The following is a 17,262-nucleotide window of genomic DNA, read 5'->3' on the forward strand; positions in this document are numbered from 1 at the left end:
CCAAGGAATATTTTGGTTGCTTTTGGCGGATCGCTTACTACTAGGTTGGATCGGATGTCAACCAGTGGAGGCACCTTTTGTTACTATTGGACAAATTCCTCCTTTAGTTTTCTTCTTGTTCTTTGCCATAACGCCCATTCCGGGACGAGTTGGAAGAGGAATTCCTAATTCTTACACGGATGAGCCCTAGCCCTGTAAGCCCACACCTGATCAGTGAAAAATTATGACACCAATCATTTACGTATTACACCAAGAATGAATTGACAAGCGCATACCTTTTTTTGTTGGCTATTTTTATATAGCTTAGATAGGGCAAAGATTTTTGAAATAAAGGCGAAGAAGAATCATCGTGCTAATAGACTTACCGCTCATACAGCTCCCAGCCAACAAGCAGTTAGCCTTCTTTTCCAAGGAATTCCAATGTGGATGACTGGACATCAGCAATAACTGGAGCCGAGCTTTCACAAAAACATACGAACCCACCCTATCATTTAAGGGGTACTAAAATCAACGTGTCAATCATCAGAATAGTTTAGAACTCGAGATGGGATGAATACCCGTTGTTAGAGTTAGATTATCCGCGGCTCTTGGTCTTGGAGGTGTTACCGGCGCTATTGAATCTGGTCTGTCTGTAGTAACCAATTCCTTTCCTGGCTTCACTCTATGCCTTCCTGGTGGGTGACTGCTTTCTTTGCCTATCCACTGTTGGAGGAATAATAGCATTTGAAATGGAATCATCATAAGCTGCTATTTTTTCTCCGGCTATTGAGCCAAGTGGGACAGAATGAACTCTTACTGTTCTCGTAACCGGTGCCGAAAGCCGGAGCTGACTTTCACGAATCAAGCCCGGTAAGGTGAACTGAGGGTAGGGACCTCTTTCATTCGTAGCACGACATGACATAAGCTACTTCTGGACAGGCAATATCTTCTCTCTTTCCAATGGTCCTAGTTCAGTTAGCCATAGCATAGTGAATCCGGACACAGAGCAATAGCGGTTCAAAGACACATGGTATGAGCTAGCGGCGATACATAATGGAATAGAGGATAGCGCGTGAAGTACGGGAGTAGGGGACTTCTTTATTCTCATAATAAACAGGGCAAGAGCTACAGATGGCACGGGATAGTCGCTCTTTCAGATAATGCGATAGCGCCTTGATCGAGCCACGAGGCGAAGGTTAGCACGGTTGAGTACACTTATTCCAGCTAACGGCAAAACCATAGAATAGTCATAGTAGTAGGCCTTGAGTCTATAGGCTACCTCTCCCTCGGCAGCTAGGCATAGTTCAAATAGGCATATCTAAGATAGGCCTTCTTCTCTTCTGGCAATATCAACATGGCATCTCAGGCAGGCTGTCACTTCTTTCGGATGCAAGATGAGATGGCAGTTTGGTAAATCAATGATGAGGGATAGCGCAATAAGTAGCCTTAGCGCATAGCGCATCCGACAGCCAGCCCTACCCTGGTAGTGGAAGTGGATGAAACGTCAGGAGGCAGTGAAGAAAGCACTAGAGGTAGGCTGCTCTATACCTTATTTCTAAATATGTGATTTTTCGCTCTTAGCGGATAGGATGCTTTCGATTCCTTAGCAGAGCTAATTCGATCTTCTCCTTTCTCTGGGTACGGTACAAAGAAGACCAAATGGATAGAAGAATCCTCAGACCCAATCGACACAGTACCGAGCCAGAGCAGTCTAAGACGGGACAAGAGACTCTTTGTTCACAGCTTCACATCCTCATCTTTTTGAAAAAGCAAGCTCAAAGCTTAAAGGCTAAGATCACATAACTACTGTAAAGCGAAAGGCGAAAGAAGTGGCTTAGCTTAACCTCTTCATAGACACATGGGCGATCCAAGGATTTAGGTTCAAATCAAATCCATCTCCCCACAGTTATAAAGATAGGCTTCGGATTCGTTCAAAGAGAAAGAGTAGTACTTGCTATTTTTTTCTCCCTCTCGCCCCTATTCGATAAGGCAAGCTGCTAGTCGAACTAGAGCCTTATTACCGTTCCTGACCCAATCCAACTCGGATCAGTTGGCAAATCGAACCCTAAAACCAAAGGGGGGTACTTTACTAAAAAAAGGATCCCTAAAATCATACTTGATAAGGCCGAACCGGACCAGAATCTTTTAAGCTTTTACTACGCTATGGGCAAACTTACTCTAGGTACACAGAAAGACCAAGCTAAGCCAATCTCACGCCGAAACAGGGAAATTCTAGCCCTTGAAAGCAGCCCACTTCGTCCCTCTATCCCGGAGTTACCTTAGCTTAAGGAGCTCATCTAACTAAAATCAATTCCACGATTCAATCTTTCTTGTGAAACGTTCATATTAACATCTTAAGGGGGATGCGAGTAAGAAGTTCTTTCCTTCTCTTCTAGTATAGGCCGCAGGGATCACTTCACTTGGCTTACTTCGTACTGAATGCCCTACTTACTGAGGTCCCGCCCCGAGAGAACTCGCGATGAGCTCTTAGTGATTAGTCAGAACCGGGTCCAGCTAGTCTTTTCAGATCCTGCCTGCAAAAAAAGGGTCTAGTAAGCGCGGATTCCCTAGAAAAAAGAATATCATAGAAAGCTTTTCTCTTTAGGGGCGGGCATAGAACAGAGCTAGACTTCACAAAGGCGTTCCATCGATCCAATCCCTACTTCTTTTGGTCTCAAAATTACAGAAGAGGGAAAGATCTGAGGATAGGATTCTAGTTCTCCCCAAGGGAAATCCAGCCTTTGAAACTAGTTCAAATCGAACTCAATGGTTACACAAAGTGTTCACCAGAAAGCGCTCAAGAGAGAGAGAGTAAAGGAACTTACGGAGGAAGGTTTTTTCGTAGCCTTTGACTTAACTGTTGGATCATCAGATCACTTGATATTACTGCCCGGAACGAAAGTAGGAAAAAGGCAAGATCAAAGTTCTTCCTTGAGGCCGGCTCAGCTAACCGATATGATGCCGAATTCCCGGCTCGCTTTTCTTTCGCGCCTTCTGTTAGGTGGGCAGCGCTACCCCCCTTTGTTTGCGTTGTCCTGCTTTCGCGGTAGAAGCAGGAACCGCCTTCAATGACAAGCGAAGCATACTTTCTTCATATGCGATTTATCTCTTTTAGAATCTTCTCCTTGTTTCAAAGAGGGCCCTGATGCCCCTAAAGATTGAACTATACCGCTAGGGGGCGAAACCAGGATACCTCGACGATACTTTTAGATAATAGAATAGCAGATAGGGGGAGTGTATCGCGGAATCATCCAGTGGTGACCAACCAAAAGAAGTTGCGTTGATTATTCAATGATAAGATCATGGCACGAAAATACTTAAGGATTGGGGTAACCAGGCCGGGCGGCAGACACTTCAATGAAAGAGCTCCTTTGTTTGGAATCTTCCTTGAGAAAAGAGAATGAAATAGCATCCTTCCCTACCCCATCAGATAGGATAAAGGGCCTCTTTTCAAAGAATAAATTCCTTTTCTTATGCTTAAGCCTATGTACTTTTTTTTCAGTAGAATCTGCTGCCCTAGATTCATCGTCTAACCTTCTTTCTTCAAACTCTATACCTATTGTGTGATAGGGCCAAGAGTCCTCCGCCTTCAGCAGCTCTGTTATTTAGTTAGAATACGCTTACTAAATCCCACTTTTGATGAGCAGAAGTCGCGCTCAATTCGATTCGTATTTTACTACTAGGTGATATGTATGAATATCCTCAGATTCGTGCAAACTCCGATCGAAGACAGAAATCTGCCATTGCCGGAGACCCGCGTTCGAAGTGGGGAGTCGCTTCGGGCCAGCCAGCAGGGGCAACTTATCAGAAAAGACTTGCTCCAACTCCTTAACAAGCGAAGGAAATAAAGAAGCACGAGGGCGGGTTCTCTTTGAAGAGAAGGGGTCAAAATCTTCCCAATCAAATCCATGGCCCATCCCCGAAATGGACAAGGCTTTACTATGGGATTCAGAGGTATAGCTGATCCTGCATGATGACCCCTGCCTCCTCCTTACTTGGTTCAGATATAGATCCTATTTAGCTAAAAGCGCTGGCATTGGAATTCGCCTATTATAGACTCGTTGTGATATTGCAATTAAGGAAAGAAATCTAGTTTTCAAGGAGTGGGGGCTTTGGTAAAAGATTGAGTCTAACAGGTATTTATTCAGTTGCCACGTATGGGGCCTTTAGCTCAGTAAGGCCTACAGCTTCACCAAAGCAAATCGAACATTTCTAGCAGGAATAGAGAGACCTGAGTCGGTAAAACAAGGAAGAAACCTATGTAGTGGGTTCGACTCCCACAGGAGCGAAGGAGGATTTGTCAAGGCCATCCTTTGCTAGTTCATTCATTCCCTGCTGTCTCTTAAATATATATAAGATGTAAACTCTTCTTTCAACTCGGAGTAAAGCCCTTCTCTTTCTTTAGGAGCATAAGAAGATGAATCCGAAAAGAAGAAGCTATTTCGGAATAAGATCAGCTATTTCACCTGTTGTCGTAATTGCTAGTAGTAGTTGGTAAAGGTAGAAGGATGGTCAAGGTGCGTAGCCTAGGATTTGAAAGAAAAGGTAATCCTCTGCTAATATCTTTTCTAATAGAAAAAAAAAAAAACAACATTGTGCTCTTGCTTGCTACAATCTTTGACTCTACCTATACCTAGTGAGTTGCCTGCCTACCCGAAGTTCTCCTCTTCTTCTTATTAAGAGCTACAAAGTGCTTTTTCGATTCCCCGACATCTACTAATTTCTTCTTCAATCGATGCCAATTCGGCTATTTACTGATCGCCTATCGCCTTTTGCCTGTAAGTGAATGAGGAATGATTTAACTTCGAAGTCGTAGAGCGCGGGGCTGGAAGCTCAAGCTCACCTTTCATTAGCTGGGGAACATACCGGATTCTTAGTCTGAGAATTCAATATCTCATACACCAGGGCTATACTTTGAATCACTAACTTACAGGTTTGCTTAATAGAACGACAGGCTTACTACAGCTAGAACCAGTGGACTGAAATGATTCTGATTCTTCCTTACGAGATATCCCCGGGGATTAAGAACCTCTATCAAATAGGGGGCCAGCTTTCTATCACTTTATTACTTGGGACTTCCTGACTCATCACCTTCCTCTAGTGCTCAAAGTCCTACTGGATTGGATGGCTTTGCTTGCTTGCACGAGGGCGGCTATAGGCTTGCGGATCATTCAATAGGAGTCAAGTGAAATAGCCGACATCTCTGTATGAAAGAAACCTAACCCGCCATTTTACAGTAAGTAGAGTTACATCGATTTCAGGAAGTGTGCCTGTGGGCCAACAATTGACAACTGAATTCTTATTGCCCCCTCCTATTCATTGTTTTGATTTGTTTTCAATTACCTTCGCCGCGTGCCACGGAATGGAAGGGGGGTCGATCTGCCAACACTCCTTTCGATAAGTTCCCGCTCGAAGCTCTACCAACTCGGATGCTTTGAAAACAACTCGTTTCGTAAAGCTCCAGCTTTCAACTACCTTTTTCTGGAAAAACGATGATGATTGACCCCCTCGCCGCTGTTGGAGTAAAGGCATGCCCTGGGCCAGCCCTCTCACCAACCTCAAATACAAGACTGAGACTTGCCCTACTTCGATCGCTTGTAAATAATAAACTTGAAGCGCAAAAGAACGTATACTCTAGTCCAGTCCGAGGAGCCCTGTCGATGGAAAGGGGAAAGGAATTGGCGATCACTGGCTCTTGCCAATTGTGGGAGAAGGGCTCGAACCCCTGACTCCTACCCCTACTCAGTTGAATCTTGTAAATAATAAACTTGAAGTAAAGGGCATAGCCTGAAAGGCGAGTTATAAGTTTGCTCTTACTCTTATCCGGGATTCGCTTCCAACTCTGATAGTTATGGGGGAAGTAGTCCTTCAATCAAATCCAGCTTGGAGGCGGAAAGTCTTCACTTTTACAGAAAGGAAGGAAATCTCAGTGTCAGCCTCATTTCCTCTTAGAGCGATAGGATTCCTTTTTGCTTCTGGAAGACAGCAAGACACACATGGGCTGGATTAGCACAACTATTGGGATACCTTCACGGGCAAGGCTCCAACCTCAAAGCCTGTGCCCTACTTGCTTCCTCTTTAGTGAAGGCGGAGTCGTCCCATTAACTCCATTTACTTTTTAGCTCTCCCCCGCCCTTACTCTGATTCTTATCGCACGAACTCAACTCCCCGGCATTCTTTGGAGCAAGTCTTGGAGGAAGGGCTGCTAACATTGATGCCAACCCAAGATAGGGCCTAGAACTTTCTCTGGATTTGCCGTCTCCGTAAGCAATGGAGAATGGAGGGGAGGACTTTTTATTACTGCTAGAGTAGAGCGGTATCCTTTTTTAATCCCAGATACTGCATTCTAGATCGAAGCTTCTGCCAAATAAATTTTGGATCACTAGCTCAAAACTCTATAGACGATTAGGAGAAAACATCCTAGTAAGCGACAACATCCCCTTCAGTGGTAACCACCGATGCCGCGGAGGAGTATGATGTTAGTCTTGAATTGTCTTCTAAAACTGAGCCAGTTCGTTCATGTAAAGGGCCAAAAATTATGTCCCGGAATCAGAGGTTGTAGCCCTTTTTGGTCGAGGTAGCACAGGAGACCCAATAGAGTGCCCACCGGCAAGGAATCAATATCTGTCTCCGATCTTCTTCTCCAATCATCTGGTTATGGTGGCGCAAAGTTCTCTATCGCTTACTTTTATTCTGTTAGAGTCTAGTATAATGCTGCTTAACTGGATTGCTGATATGATACCACTTATGCCACCTACTCAGTATCTGATATCGCTCCTGCCGCGGAATTCGATGTTGTAGAGGAATTTTTTGTCCCCCAGTTGACCGAAAATGCCTGGGGACTAGGGGCTTTTCACTTCTTTTCCGGGATATGCACAGAAGCCTTTGTGTCATTCTCCATTCGATTTGACAGTGATTGACATGATCCTCACTTCTCTTATGATATTTGCTTATTTCTGTCTTTACATAAGAGAGAGAAGTGTTTGCTGGGCCTGCCCATGTGTGTCTTGTTTCGTGTGTTTTTTTTTTGGGATTGGGAAAGTGTTCAGTGCGAACCTTTCTTCTAAGGCGGATCCAAGCTTCGCCTTTACTCTTGACCAGCTACCGGCAGAGAAAAAGCTTGCTAGACAGGTACCGAAAGGGCGAGTTCTAGGTCAATGTCGGATTACGGGAAAGGCTCACCCCCTTTTAGTTGTGTCCGCATACAGGCGTCGATAGAGTAGCAGCCTCGTCCTGGTCCAGCGAGGGTATCTTCTCCTCTGTTCTTGGCCTTTTTTACATGAAAAATGGCATGTAACTGAAAGAGGGTGCTTGACCGCATCTTGGGAGAACTGGCCCTTTGTGGATCTAGCTTTCTTGCCCTGCCTGTCTGCTTGCTTACACAGTGCGGCGGAATCGTTTGCTTCTGGCATTCCTTCCCGCCCTGATGGCCCTGGAAGCTGGGGGTAAAGGGGTTTTCCTTCCATAACCGGCCATTCCCCTGTTTTCCATCTTTTGGTTTTTTTGGCTACGGGATGAGCTAAGAACCTTGCATATAAGGTGCTGTGGGCCTATCGCCCTCGCGGAGTTCCCCGCAGCCGCTCGTCATACCCACAAGAGAACGAGTAGGACGACAGAACTTACTTCAAGAGTGTCATATCCTTTTTTCAGCTCTTCTTAAATTAGAAACCGGTGCATTTCTTCTGCCTTTCTACTGATTTGATTATATAGTTTCAAAATAGTCTAAAAGATTGTCTATTCGATGTCTGTAATCAATCAAAATAATTTTGCTTTTGTAAACTATTAAGGCGATGCGATCACGCATTTCCTGTTTTGACATCCCTGCGACTCCGTGACTTGACTCTGCGACTTCTCGATTTATATGTTCTTTCTGCCCTACGAGCTTTTCCGTCAAGGGATTACTGAATATCTGCTATTAATTGAACTGACTCGTTTAAGGCCTACCCCCCGACATTAAATAGGGTTAAGAAAGAAAGTTTTCTCGCCCTAAAAGTTCTAAGGCCTTATATGCTATTTGCCTGCTTCCTTCATCTTTCCTTGGACGAAAGAATACCCCAAATAAGGTCACTTAAATATATATATTAATATATTCTCCTACAAAGGGGGTGCACTCTCAAAAACCCCCTCAGTATCGCCCTTGATAGACGGGTAACGAAGGCAAAGATTCATGACGGATATAGTGTTAGTGTGTATTGAGAGTGTTGATTACTAAAGAGGTATATATTAGTAGGTATGAGTCTTCTACGACTACTGCTATAGAGGTGGCGGAGTATTTTGACTTTCAGCTCAGTGAAGTGAAAAAAGAAGCAAGGAGGAGAGTTAAGTACGAAAGGAAGACTGTCTTCTCCTTCTTTCCTTAGTCAGTAGTTACTACTAAGACTGAGCCTTAAACGGGATAGGGCGCACTAGTGCGAAAGCCGGTACTTTAGAGAAAGGCTAACTCGCATCCGTTTGATTGCTGGGGCACGCAACGGAACTAAGATGGATTTTAGTAACTCTCTGTGTTACCCACCTGCTTCAGGAACAGATGATTCAGCAGCTTATTTATCTTCTGTAAGCTTCGGTACGGAGTTAATGATTCAATCAACTATTTTATTATAGCAGCCCCATCACCCACTAGAAGAGAGTTTATACCTGAGTTGGTAGTACCACTCGAATCAACATTCTCAGGTGTGTGTGTCACATGGTGGGTTGCACCAGTGTCTAAGTACGTACCATGCTGGGTCAGTAGCACTTTCTGGAGTGACTAGATAGGCTGAAGCTGAACCATTGTGGTTGTCATTCTTGCGGGGACCTTTTTTGTTCTTATCATATCGGTGATAGCACTGAAGCACTTCATGGCCATATTTCTCACATAAGTGGCATAACTTGTCAGATTTTCGTCCACCATTACCCCTTAGACGAATAGGGCCTTTGCCTTAGCCAATTCTAGCCAAGCAAGAAAACGGATGCGCTCAAGCCAGCATAGCATCACTTACGAAATTTACCGCTGTTCGATCCTATGTATAAGGGGGGGGAGATCTACAATATACATTATATTAATTGAAATTATCTATCACTTTTTTTTTAATTAACATCAGTCGAATTGCGTAAGTGATCACTAAACCAAAGTCTACTCGTTATGGGCGAACGATAATAATAAAGAATCTTTCCCCCCAACCAGCGATTGACAACAAAGAAGTCTTTCCTCTTGTTGGGGGGAGCAGAATTCTCACGATAGGAAAAAGAAAAATGAGGAACCAACGATTCTCTCTTCTTAAACAACCGATATCCTCCACACTTAATCAACATTTGATAGATTATCCAACCCCGAGCAATCTTAGTTATTGGTGGGGCTTCGGTTCGTTAGCTGGTATTTGTTTAGTCATTCAGATAGTGACTGGCGTTTTTTTAGCTATGCATTACACACCTCATGTGGATCTAGCTTTCAACAGCGTAGAACACGTTATGAGAGATGTTGAAGGGGGCTGGTTGCTCCGTTATATGCATGCTAATGGGGCAAGTATGTTTCTCATTGTGGTTCACCTTCATATTTTTCGTGGTCTATATCATGCGAGTTATAGCAGTCCTAGGGAATTTGTTCGGTGTCTCGGAGTTGTAATCTTCCTATTAATGATTGTGACAGCTTTTACAGGATACGTACCACCTTGGGGTCAGATGAGCTTTTGGGGAGCTACAGTAATTACAAGCTTAGCTAGCGCCATACCGGTAGTAGGAGATACCATAGTTACTTGGCTTTGGGGTGGTTTCTCCGTGGACAATGCCACCTTAAATCGTTTTTTTAGTCTTCATCATTTACTCCCCTTTATTTTAGTGGGCGCCAGTCTTCTTCATCTGGCCGCATTGCATCAATATGGATCAAATAATCCATTGGGTGTACATTCAGAGATGGATCAAATTTCTTTTTACCCTTATTTTTATGTAAAGGATCTAGTAGGTTGGGTAGCTTTTGCTATCTTTTTTTCCATTTGGATTTTTTATGCTCCTAATGTTTTGGGGCATCCCGACAATTATATACCTGCTAATCCGATGCCCACCCCGCCTCATATTGTGCCGGAATGGTATTTCCTACCGATCCATGCCATTCTTCGTAGTATACCTGACAAATCGGGAGGTGTAGCCGCAATAGCACCAGTTTTTATATGTCTGTTGGCTTTACCTTTTTTTAAAAGTATGTATGTGCGTAGTTCAAGTTTTCGCCCGATTCACCAAGGAATATTTTGGTTGCTTTTGGCGGATCGCTTACTACTAGGTTGGATCGGATGTCAACCAGTGGAGGCACCTTTTGTTACTATTGGACAAATTCCTCCTTTAGTTTTCTTCTTGTTCTTTGCCATAACGCCCATTCCGGGACGAGTTGGAAGAGGAATTCCTAATTCTTACACGGATGAGCCCTAGCCCTGTAAGCCCACACCTGATCAGTGAAAAATTATGACACCAATCATTTACGTATTACACCAAGAATGAATTGACAAGCGCATACCTTTTTTTGTTGGCTATTTTTATATAGCTTAGATAGGGCAAAGATTTTTGAAATAAAGGCGAAGAAGAATCATCGTGCTAATAGACTTACCGCTCATACAGCTCCCAGCCAACAAGCAGTTAGCCTTCTTTTCCAAGGAATTCCAATGTGGATGACTGGACATCAGCAATAACTGGAGCCGAGCTTTCACAAAAACATACGAACCCACCCTATCATTTAAGGGGTACTAAAATCAACGTGTCAATCATCAGAATAGTTTAGAACTCGAGATGGGATGAATACCCGTTGTTAGAGTTAGATTATCCGCGGCTCTTGGTCTTGGAGGTGTTACCGGCGCTATTGAATCTGGTCTGTCTGTAGTAACCAATTCCTTTCCTGGCTTCACTCTATGCCTTCCTGGTGGGTGACTGCTTTCTTTGCCTATCCACTGTTGGAGGAATAATAGCATTTGAAATGGAATCATCATAAGCTGCTATTTTTTCTCCGGCTATTGAGCCAAGTGGGACAGAATGAACTCTTACTGTTCTCGTAACCGGTGCCGAAAGCCGGAGCTGACTTTCACGAATCAAGCCCGGTAAGGTGAACTGAGGGTAGGGACCTCTTTCATTCGTAGCACGACATGACATAAGCTACTTCTGGACAGGCAATATCTTCTCTCTTTCCAATGGTCCTAGTTCAGTTAGCCATAGCATAGTGAATCCGGACACAGAGCAATAGCGGTTCAAAGACACATGGTATGAGCTAGCGGCGATACATAATGGAATAGAGGATAGCGCGTGAAGTACGGGAGTAGGGGACTTCTTTATTCTCATAATAAACAGGGCAAGAGCTACAGATGGCACGGGATAGTCGCTCTTTCAGATAATGCGATAGCGCCTTGATCGAGCCACGAGGCGAAGGTTAGCACGGTTGAGTACACTTATTCCAGCTAACGGCAAAACCATAGAATAGTCATAGTAGTAGGCCTTGAGTCTATAGGCTACCTCTCCCTCGGCAGCTAGGCATAGTTCAAATAGGCATATCTAAGATAGGCCTTCTTCTCTTCTGGCAATATCAACATGGCATCTCAGGCAGGCTGTCACTTCTTTCGGATGCAAGATGAGATGGCAGTTTGGTAAATCAATGATGAGGGATAGCGCAATAAGTAGCCTTAGCGCATAGCGCATCCGACAGCCAGCCCTACCCTGGTAGTGGAAGTGGATGAAACGTCAGGAGGCAGTGAAGAAAGCACTAGAGGTAGGCTGCTCTATACCTTATTTCTAAATATGTGATTTTTCGCTCTTAGCGGATAGGATGCTTTCGATTCCTTAGCAGAGCTAATTCGATCTTCTCCTTTCTCTGGGTACGGTACAAAGAAGACCAAATGGATAGAAGAATCCTCAGACCCAATCGACACAGTACCGAGCCAGAGCAGTCTAAGACGGGACAAGAGACTCTTTGTTCACAGCTTCACATCCTCATCTTTTTGAAAAAGCAAGCTCAAAGCTTAAAGGCTAAGATCACATAACTACTGTAAAGCGAAAGGCGAAAGAAGTGGCTTAGCTTAACCTCTTCATAGACACATGGGCGATCCAAGGATTTAGGTTCAAATCAAATCCATCTCCCCACAGTTATAAAGATAGGCTTCGGATTCGTTCAAAGAGAAAGAGTAGTACTTGCTATTTTTTTCTCCCTCTCGCCCCTATTCGATAAGGCAAGCTGCTAGTCGAACTAGAGCCTTATTACCGTTCCTGACCCAATCCAACTCGGATCAGTTGGCAAATCGAACCCTAAAACCAAAGGGGGGTACTTTACTAAAAAAAGGATCCCTAAAATCATACTTGATAAGGCCGAACCGGACCAGAATCTTTTAAGCTTTTACTACGCTATGGGCAAACTTACTCTAGGTACACAGAAAGACCAAGCTAAGCCAATCTCACGCCGAAACAGGGAAATTCTAGCCCTTGAAAGCAGCCCACTTCGTCCCTCTATCCCGGAGTTACCTTAGCTTAAGGAGCTCATCTAACTAAAATCAATTCCACGATTCAATCTTTCTTGTGAAACGTTCATATTAACATCTTAAGGGGGATGCGAGTAAGAAGTTCTTTCCTTCTCTTCTAGTATAGGCCGCAGGGATCACTTCACTTGGCTTACTTCGTACTGAATGCCCTACTTACTGAGGTCCCGCCCCGAGAGAACTCGCGATGAGCTCTTAGTGATTAGTCAGAACCGGGTCCAGCTAGTCTTTTCAGATCCTGCCTGCAAAAAAAGGGTCTAGTAAGCGCGGATTCCCTAGAAAAAAGAATATCATAGAAAGCTTTTCTCTTTAGGGGCGGGCATAGAACAGAGCTAGACTTCACAAAGGCGTTCCATCGATCCAATCCCTACTTCTTTTGGTCTCAAAATTACAGAAGAGGGAAAGATCTGAGGATAGGATTCTAGTTCTCCCCAAGGGAAATCCAGCCTTTGAAACTAGTTCAAATCGAACTCAATGGTTACACAAAGTGTTCACCAGAAAGCGCTCAAGAGAGAGAGAGTAAAGGAACTTACGGAGGAAGGTTTTTTCGTAGCCTTTGACTTAACTGTTGGATCATCAGATCACTTGATATTACTGCCCGGAACGAAAGTAGGAAAAAGGCAAGATCAAAGTTCTTCCTTGAGGCCGGCTCAGCTAACCGATATGATGCCGAATTCCCGGCTCGCTTTTAGGGGGCCAGCTTTCTATCACTTTATTACTTGGGACTTCCTGACTCATCACCTTCCTCTAGTGCTCAAAGTCCTACTGGATTGGATGGCTTTGCTTGCTTGCACGAGGGCGGCTATAGGCTTGCGGATCATTCAATAGGAGTCAAGTGAAATAGCCGACATCTCTGTATGAAAGAAACCTAACCCGCCATTTTACAGTAAGTAGAGTTACATCGATTTCAGGAAGTGTGCCTGTGGGCCAACAATTGACAACTGAATTCTTATTGCCCCCTCCTATTCATTGTTTTGATTTGTTTTCAATTACCTTCGCCGCGTGCCACGGAATGGAAGGGGGGTCGATCTGCCAACACTCCTTTCGATAAGTTCCCGCTCGAAGCTCTACCAACTCGGATGCTTTGAAAACAACTCGTTTCGTAAAGCTCCAGCTTTCAACTACCTTTTTCTGGAAAAACGATGATGATTGACCCCCTCGCCGCTGTTGGAGTAAAGGCATGCCCTGGGCCAGCCCTCTCACCAACCTCAAATACAAGACTGAGACTTGCCCTACTTCGATCGCTTGTAAATAATAAACTTGAAGCGCAAAAGAACGTATACTCTAGTCCAGTCCGAGGAGCCCTGTCGATGGAAAGGGGAAAGGAATTGGCGATCACTGGCTCTTGCCAATTGTGGGAGAAGGGCTCGAACCCCTGACTCCTACCCCTACTCAGTTGAATCTTGTAAATAATAAACTTGAAGTAAAGGGCATAGCCTGAAAGGCGAGTTATAAGTTTGCTCTTACTCTTATCCGGGATTCGCTTCCAACTCTGATAGTTATGGGGGAAGTAGTCCTTCAATCAAATCCAGCTTGGAGGCGGAAAGTCTTCACTTTTACAGAAAGGAAGGAAATCTCAGTGTCAGCCTCATTTCCTCTTAGAGCGATAGGATTCCTTTTTGCTTCTGGAAGACAGCAAGACACACATGGGCTGGATTAGCACAACTATTGGGATACCTTCACGGGCAAGGCTCCAACCTCAAAGCCTGTGCCCTACTTGCTTCCTCTTTAGTGAAGGCGGAGTCGTCCCATTAACTCCATTTACTTTTTAGCTCTCCCCCGCCCTTACTCTGATTCTTATCGCACGAACTCAACTCCCCGGCATTCTTTGGAGCAAGTCTTGGAGGAAGGGCTGCTAACATTGATGCCAACCCAAGATAGGGCCTAGAACTTTCTCTGGATTTGCCGTCTCCGTAAGCAATGGAGAATGGAGGGGAGGACTTTTTATTACTGCTAGAGTAGAGCGGTATCCTTTTTTAATCCCAGATACTGCATTCTAGATCGAAGCTTCTGCCAAATAAATTTTGGATCACTAGCTCAAAACTCTATAGACGATTAGGAGAAAACATCCTAGTAAGCGACAACATCCCCTTCAGTGGTAACCACCGATGCCGCGGAGGAGTATGATGTTAGTCTTGAATTGTCTTCTAAAACTGAGCCAGTTCGTTCATGTAAAGGGCCAAAAATTATGTCCCGGAATCAGAGGTTGTAGCCCTTTTTGGTCGAGGTAGCACAGGAGACCCAATAGAGTGCCCACCGGCAAGGAATCAATATCTGTCTCCGATCTTCTTCTCCAATCATCTGGTTATGGTGGCGCAAAGTTCTCTATCGCTTACTTTTATTCTGTTAGAGTCTAGTATAATGCTGCTTAACTGGATTGCTGATATGATACCACTTATGCCACCTACTCAGTATCTGATATCGCTCCTGCCGCGGAATTCGATGTTGTAGAGGAATTTTTTGTCCCCCAGTTGACCGAAAATGCCTGGGGACTAGGGGCTTTTCACTTCTTTTCCGGGATATGCACAGAAGCCTTTGTGTCATTCTCCATTCGATTTGACAGTGATTGACATGATCCTCACTTCTCTTATGATATTTGCTTATTTCTGTCTTTACATAAGAGAGAGAAGTGTTTGCTGGGCCTGCCCATGTGTGTCTTGTTTCGTGTGTTTTTTTTTTGGGATTGGGAAAGTGTTCAGTGCGAACCTTTCTTCTAAGGCGGATCCAAGCTTCGCCTTTACTCTTGACCAGCTACCGGCAGAGAAAAAGCTTGCTAGACAGGTACCGAAAGGGCGAGTTCTAGGTCAATGTCGGATTACGGGAAAGGCTCACCCCCTTTTAGTTGTGTCCGCATACAGGCGTCGATAGAGTAGCAGCCTCGTCCTGGTCCAGCGAGGGTATCTTCTCCTCTGTTCTTGGCCTTTTTTACATGAAAAATGGCATGTAACTGAAAGAGGGTGCTTGACCGCATCTTGGGAGAACTGGCCCTTTGTGGATCTAGCTTTCTTGCCCTGCCTGTCTGCTTGCTTACACAGTGCGGCGGAATCGTTTGCTTCTGGCATTCCTTCCCGCCCTGATGGCCCTGGAAGCTGGGGGTAAAGGGGTTTTCCTTCCATAACCGGCCATTCCCCTGTTTTCCATCTTTTGGTTTTTTTGGCTACGGGATGAGCTAAGAACCTTGCATATAAGGTGCTGTGGGCCTATCGCCCTCGCGGAGTTCCCCGCAGCCGCTCGTCATACCCACAAGAGAACGAGTAGGACGACAGAACTTACTTCAAGAGTGTCATATCCTTTTTTCAGCTCTTCTTAAATTAGAAACCGGTGCATTTCTTCTGCCTTTCTACTGATTTGATTATATAGTTTCAAAATAGTCTAAAAGATTGTCTATTCGATGTCTGTAATCAATCAAAATAATTTTGCTTTTGTAAACTATTAAGGCGATGCGATCACGCATTTCCTGTTTTGACATCCCTGCGACTCCGTGACTTGACTCTGCGACTTCTCGATTTATATGTTCTTTCTGCCCTACGAGCTTTTCCGTCAAGGGATTACTGAATATCTGCTATTAATTGAACTGACTCGTTTAAGGCCTACCCCCCGACATTAAATAGGGTTAAGAAAGAAAGTTTTCTCGCCCTAAAAGTTCTAAGGCCTTATATGCTATTTGCCTGCTTCCTTCATCTTTCCTTGGACGAAAGAATACCCCAAATAAGGTCACTTAAATATATATATTAATATATTCTCCTACAAAGGGGGTGCACTCTCAAAAACCCCCTCAGTATCGCCCTTGATAGACGGGTAACGAAGGCAAAGATTCATGACGGATATAGTGTTAGTGTGTATTGAGAGTGTTGATTACTAAAGAGGTATATATTAGTAGGTATGAGTCTTCTACGACTACTGCTATAGAGGTGGCGGAGTATTTTGACTTTCAGCTCAGTGAAGTGAAAAAAGAAGCAAGGAGGAGAGTTAAGTACGAAAGGAAGACTGTCTTCTCCTTCTTTCCTTAGTCAGTAGTTACTACTAAGACTGAGCCTTAAACGGGATAGGGCGCACTAGTGCGAAAGCCGGTACTTTAGAGAAAGGCTAACTCGCATCCGTTTGATTGCTGGGGCACGCAACGGAACTAAGATGGATTTTAGTAACTCTCTGTGTTACCCACCTGCTTCAGGAACAGATGATTCAGCAGCTTATTTATCTTCTGTAAGCTTCGGTACGGAGTTAATGATTCAATCAACTATTTTATTATAGCAGCCCCATCACCCACTAGAAGAGAGTTTATACCTGAGTTGGTAGTACCACTCGAATCAACATTCTCAGGTGTGTGTGTCACATGGTGGGTTGCACCAGTGTCTAAGTACGTACCATGCTGGGTCAGTAGCACTTTCTGGAGTGACTAGATAGGCTGAAGCTGAACCATTGTGGTTGTCATTCTTGCGGGGACCTTTTTTGTTCTTATCATATCGGTGATAGCACTGAAGCACTTCATGGCCATATTTCTCACATAAGTGGCATAACTTGTCAGATTTTCGTCCACCATTACCCCTTAGACGAATAGGGCCTTTGCCTTAGCCAATTCTAGCCAAGCAAGAAAACGGATGCGCTCAAGCCAGCATAGCATCACTTACGAAATTTACCGCTGTTCGATCCTATGTATAAGGGGGGGGAGATCTACAATATACATTATATTAATTGAAATTATCTATCACTTTTTTTTTAATTAACATCAGTCGAATTGCGTAAGTGATCACTAAACCAAAGTCTACTCGTTATGGGCGAACGATAATAATAAAGAATCTTTCCC

At 44.2% G+C, this 17,262-nt stretch overlaps 2 protein-coding genes across 2 annotated transcripts in view; both read left to right on the forward strand.

Annotated features, from left to right (window-relative positions):
* The window catches only part of LOC127744507 (cytochrome b), a 5,827-nt gene extending 1,316 nt beyond the window's left edge, over positions 1–4,511 (forward strand). Inside the window, exon 1 of the mRNA XM_052256635.1 lies at positions 1–4,511. This exon is cut by the window's left edge and continues 1,316 nt beyond it. Within this exon, the coding sequence (XP_052112595.1) occupies positions 1–190 (190 nt within the window). The 3' untranslated portion in view covers positions 191–4,511.
* A 4,620-nt stretch (positions 4,512–9,131) lies between these two features.
* On the forward strand, positions 9,132–10,461 carry LOC127744505 (cytochrome b). Its single transcript, XM_052256633.1, has one exon. The coding sequence runs from the start codon at positions 9,211–9,213 to the stop codon at positions 10,375–10,377; it is 1,167 nt and encodes a 388-aa protein (XP_052112593.1). The 5' UTR covers positions 9,132–9,210; the 3' UTR covers positions 10,378–10,461.
* Positions 10,462–17,262: the final 6,801 nt, after the last annotated feature.

Source organism: Arachis duranensis, unplaced genomic scaffold, assembly GCF_000817695.3.
Source record: "Arachis duranensis cultivar V14167 unplaced genomic scaffold, aradu.V14167.gnm2.J7QH unplaced_Scaffold_47898, whole genome shotgun sequence".
Lineage (NCBI taxonomy): Eukaryota > Viridiplantae > Streptophyta > Magnoliopsida > Fabales > Fabaceae > Arachis > Arachis duranensis.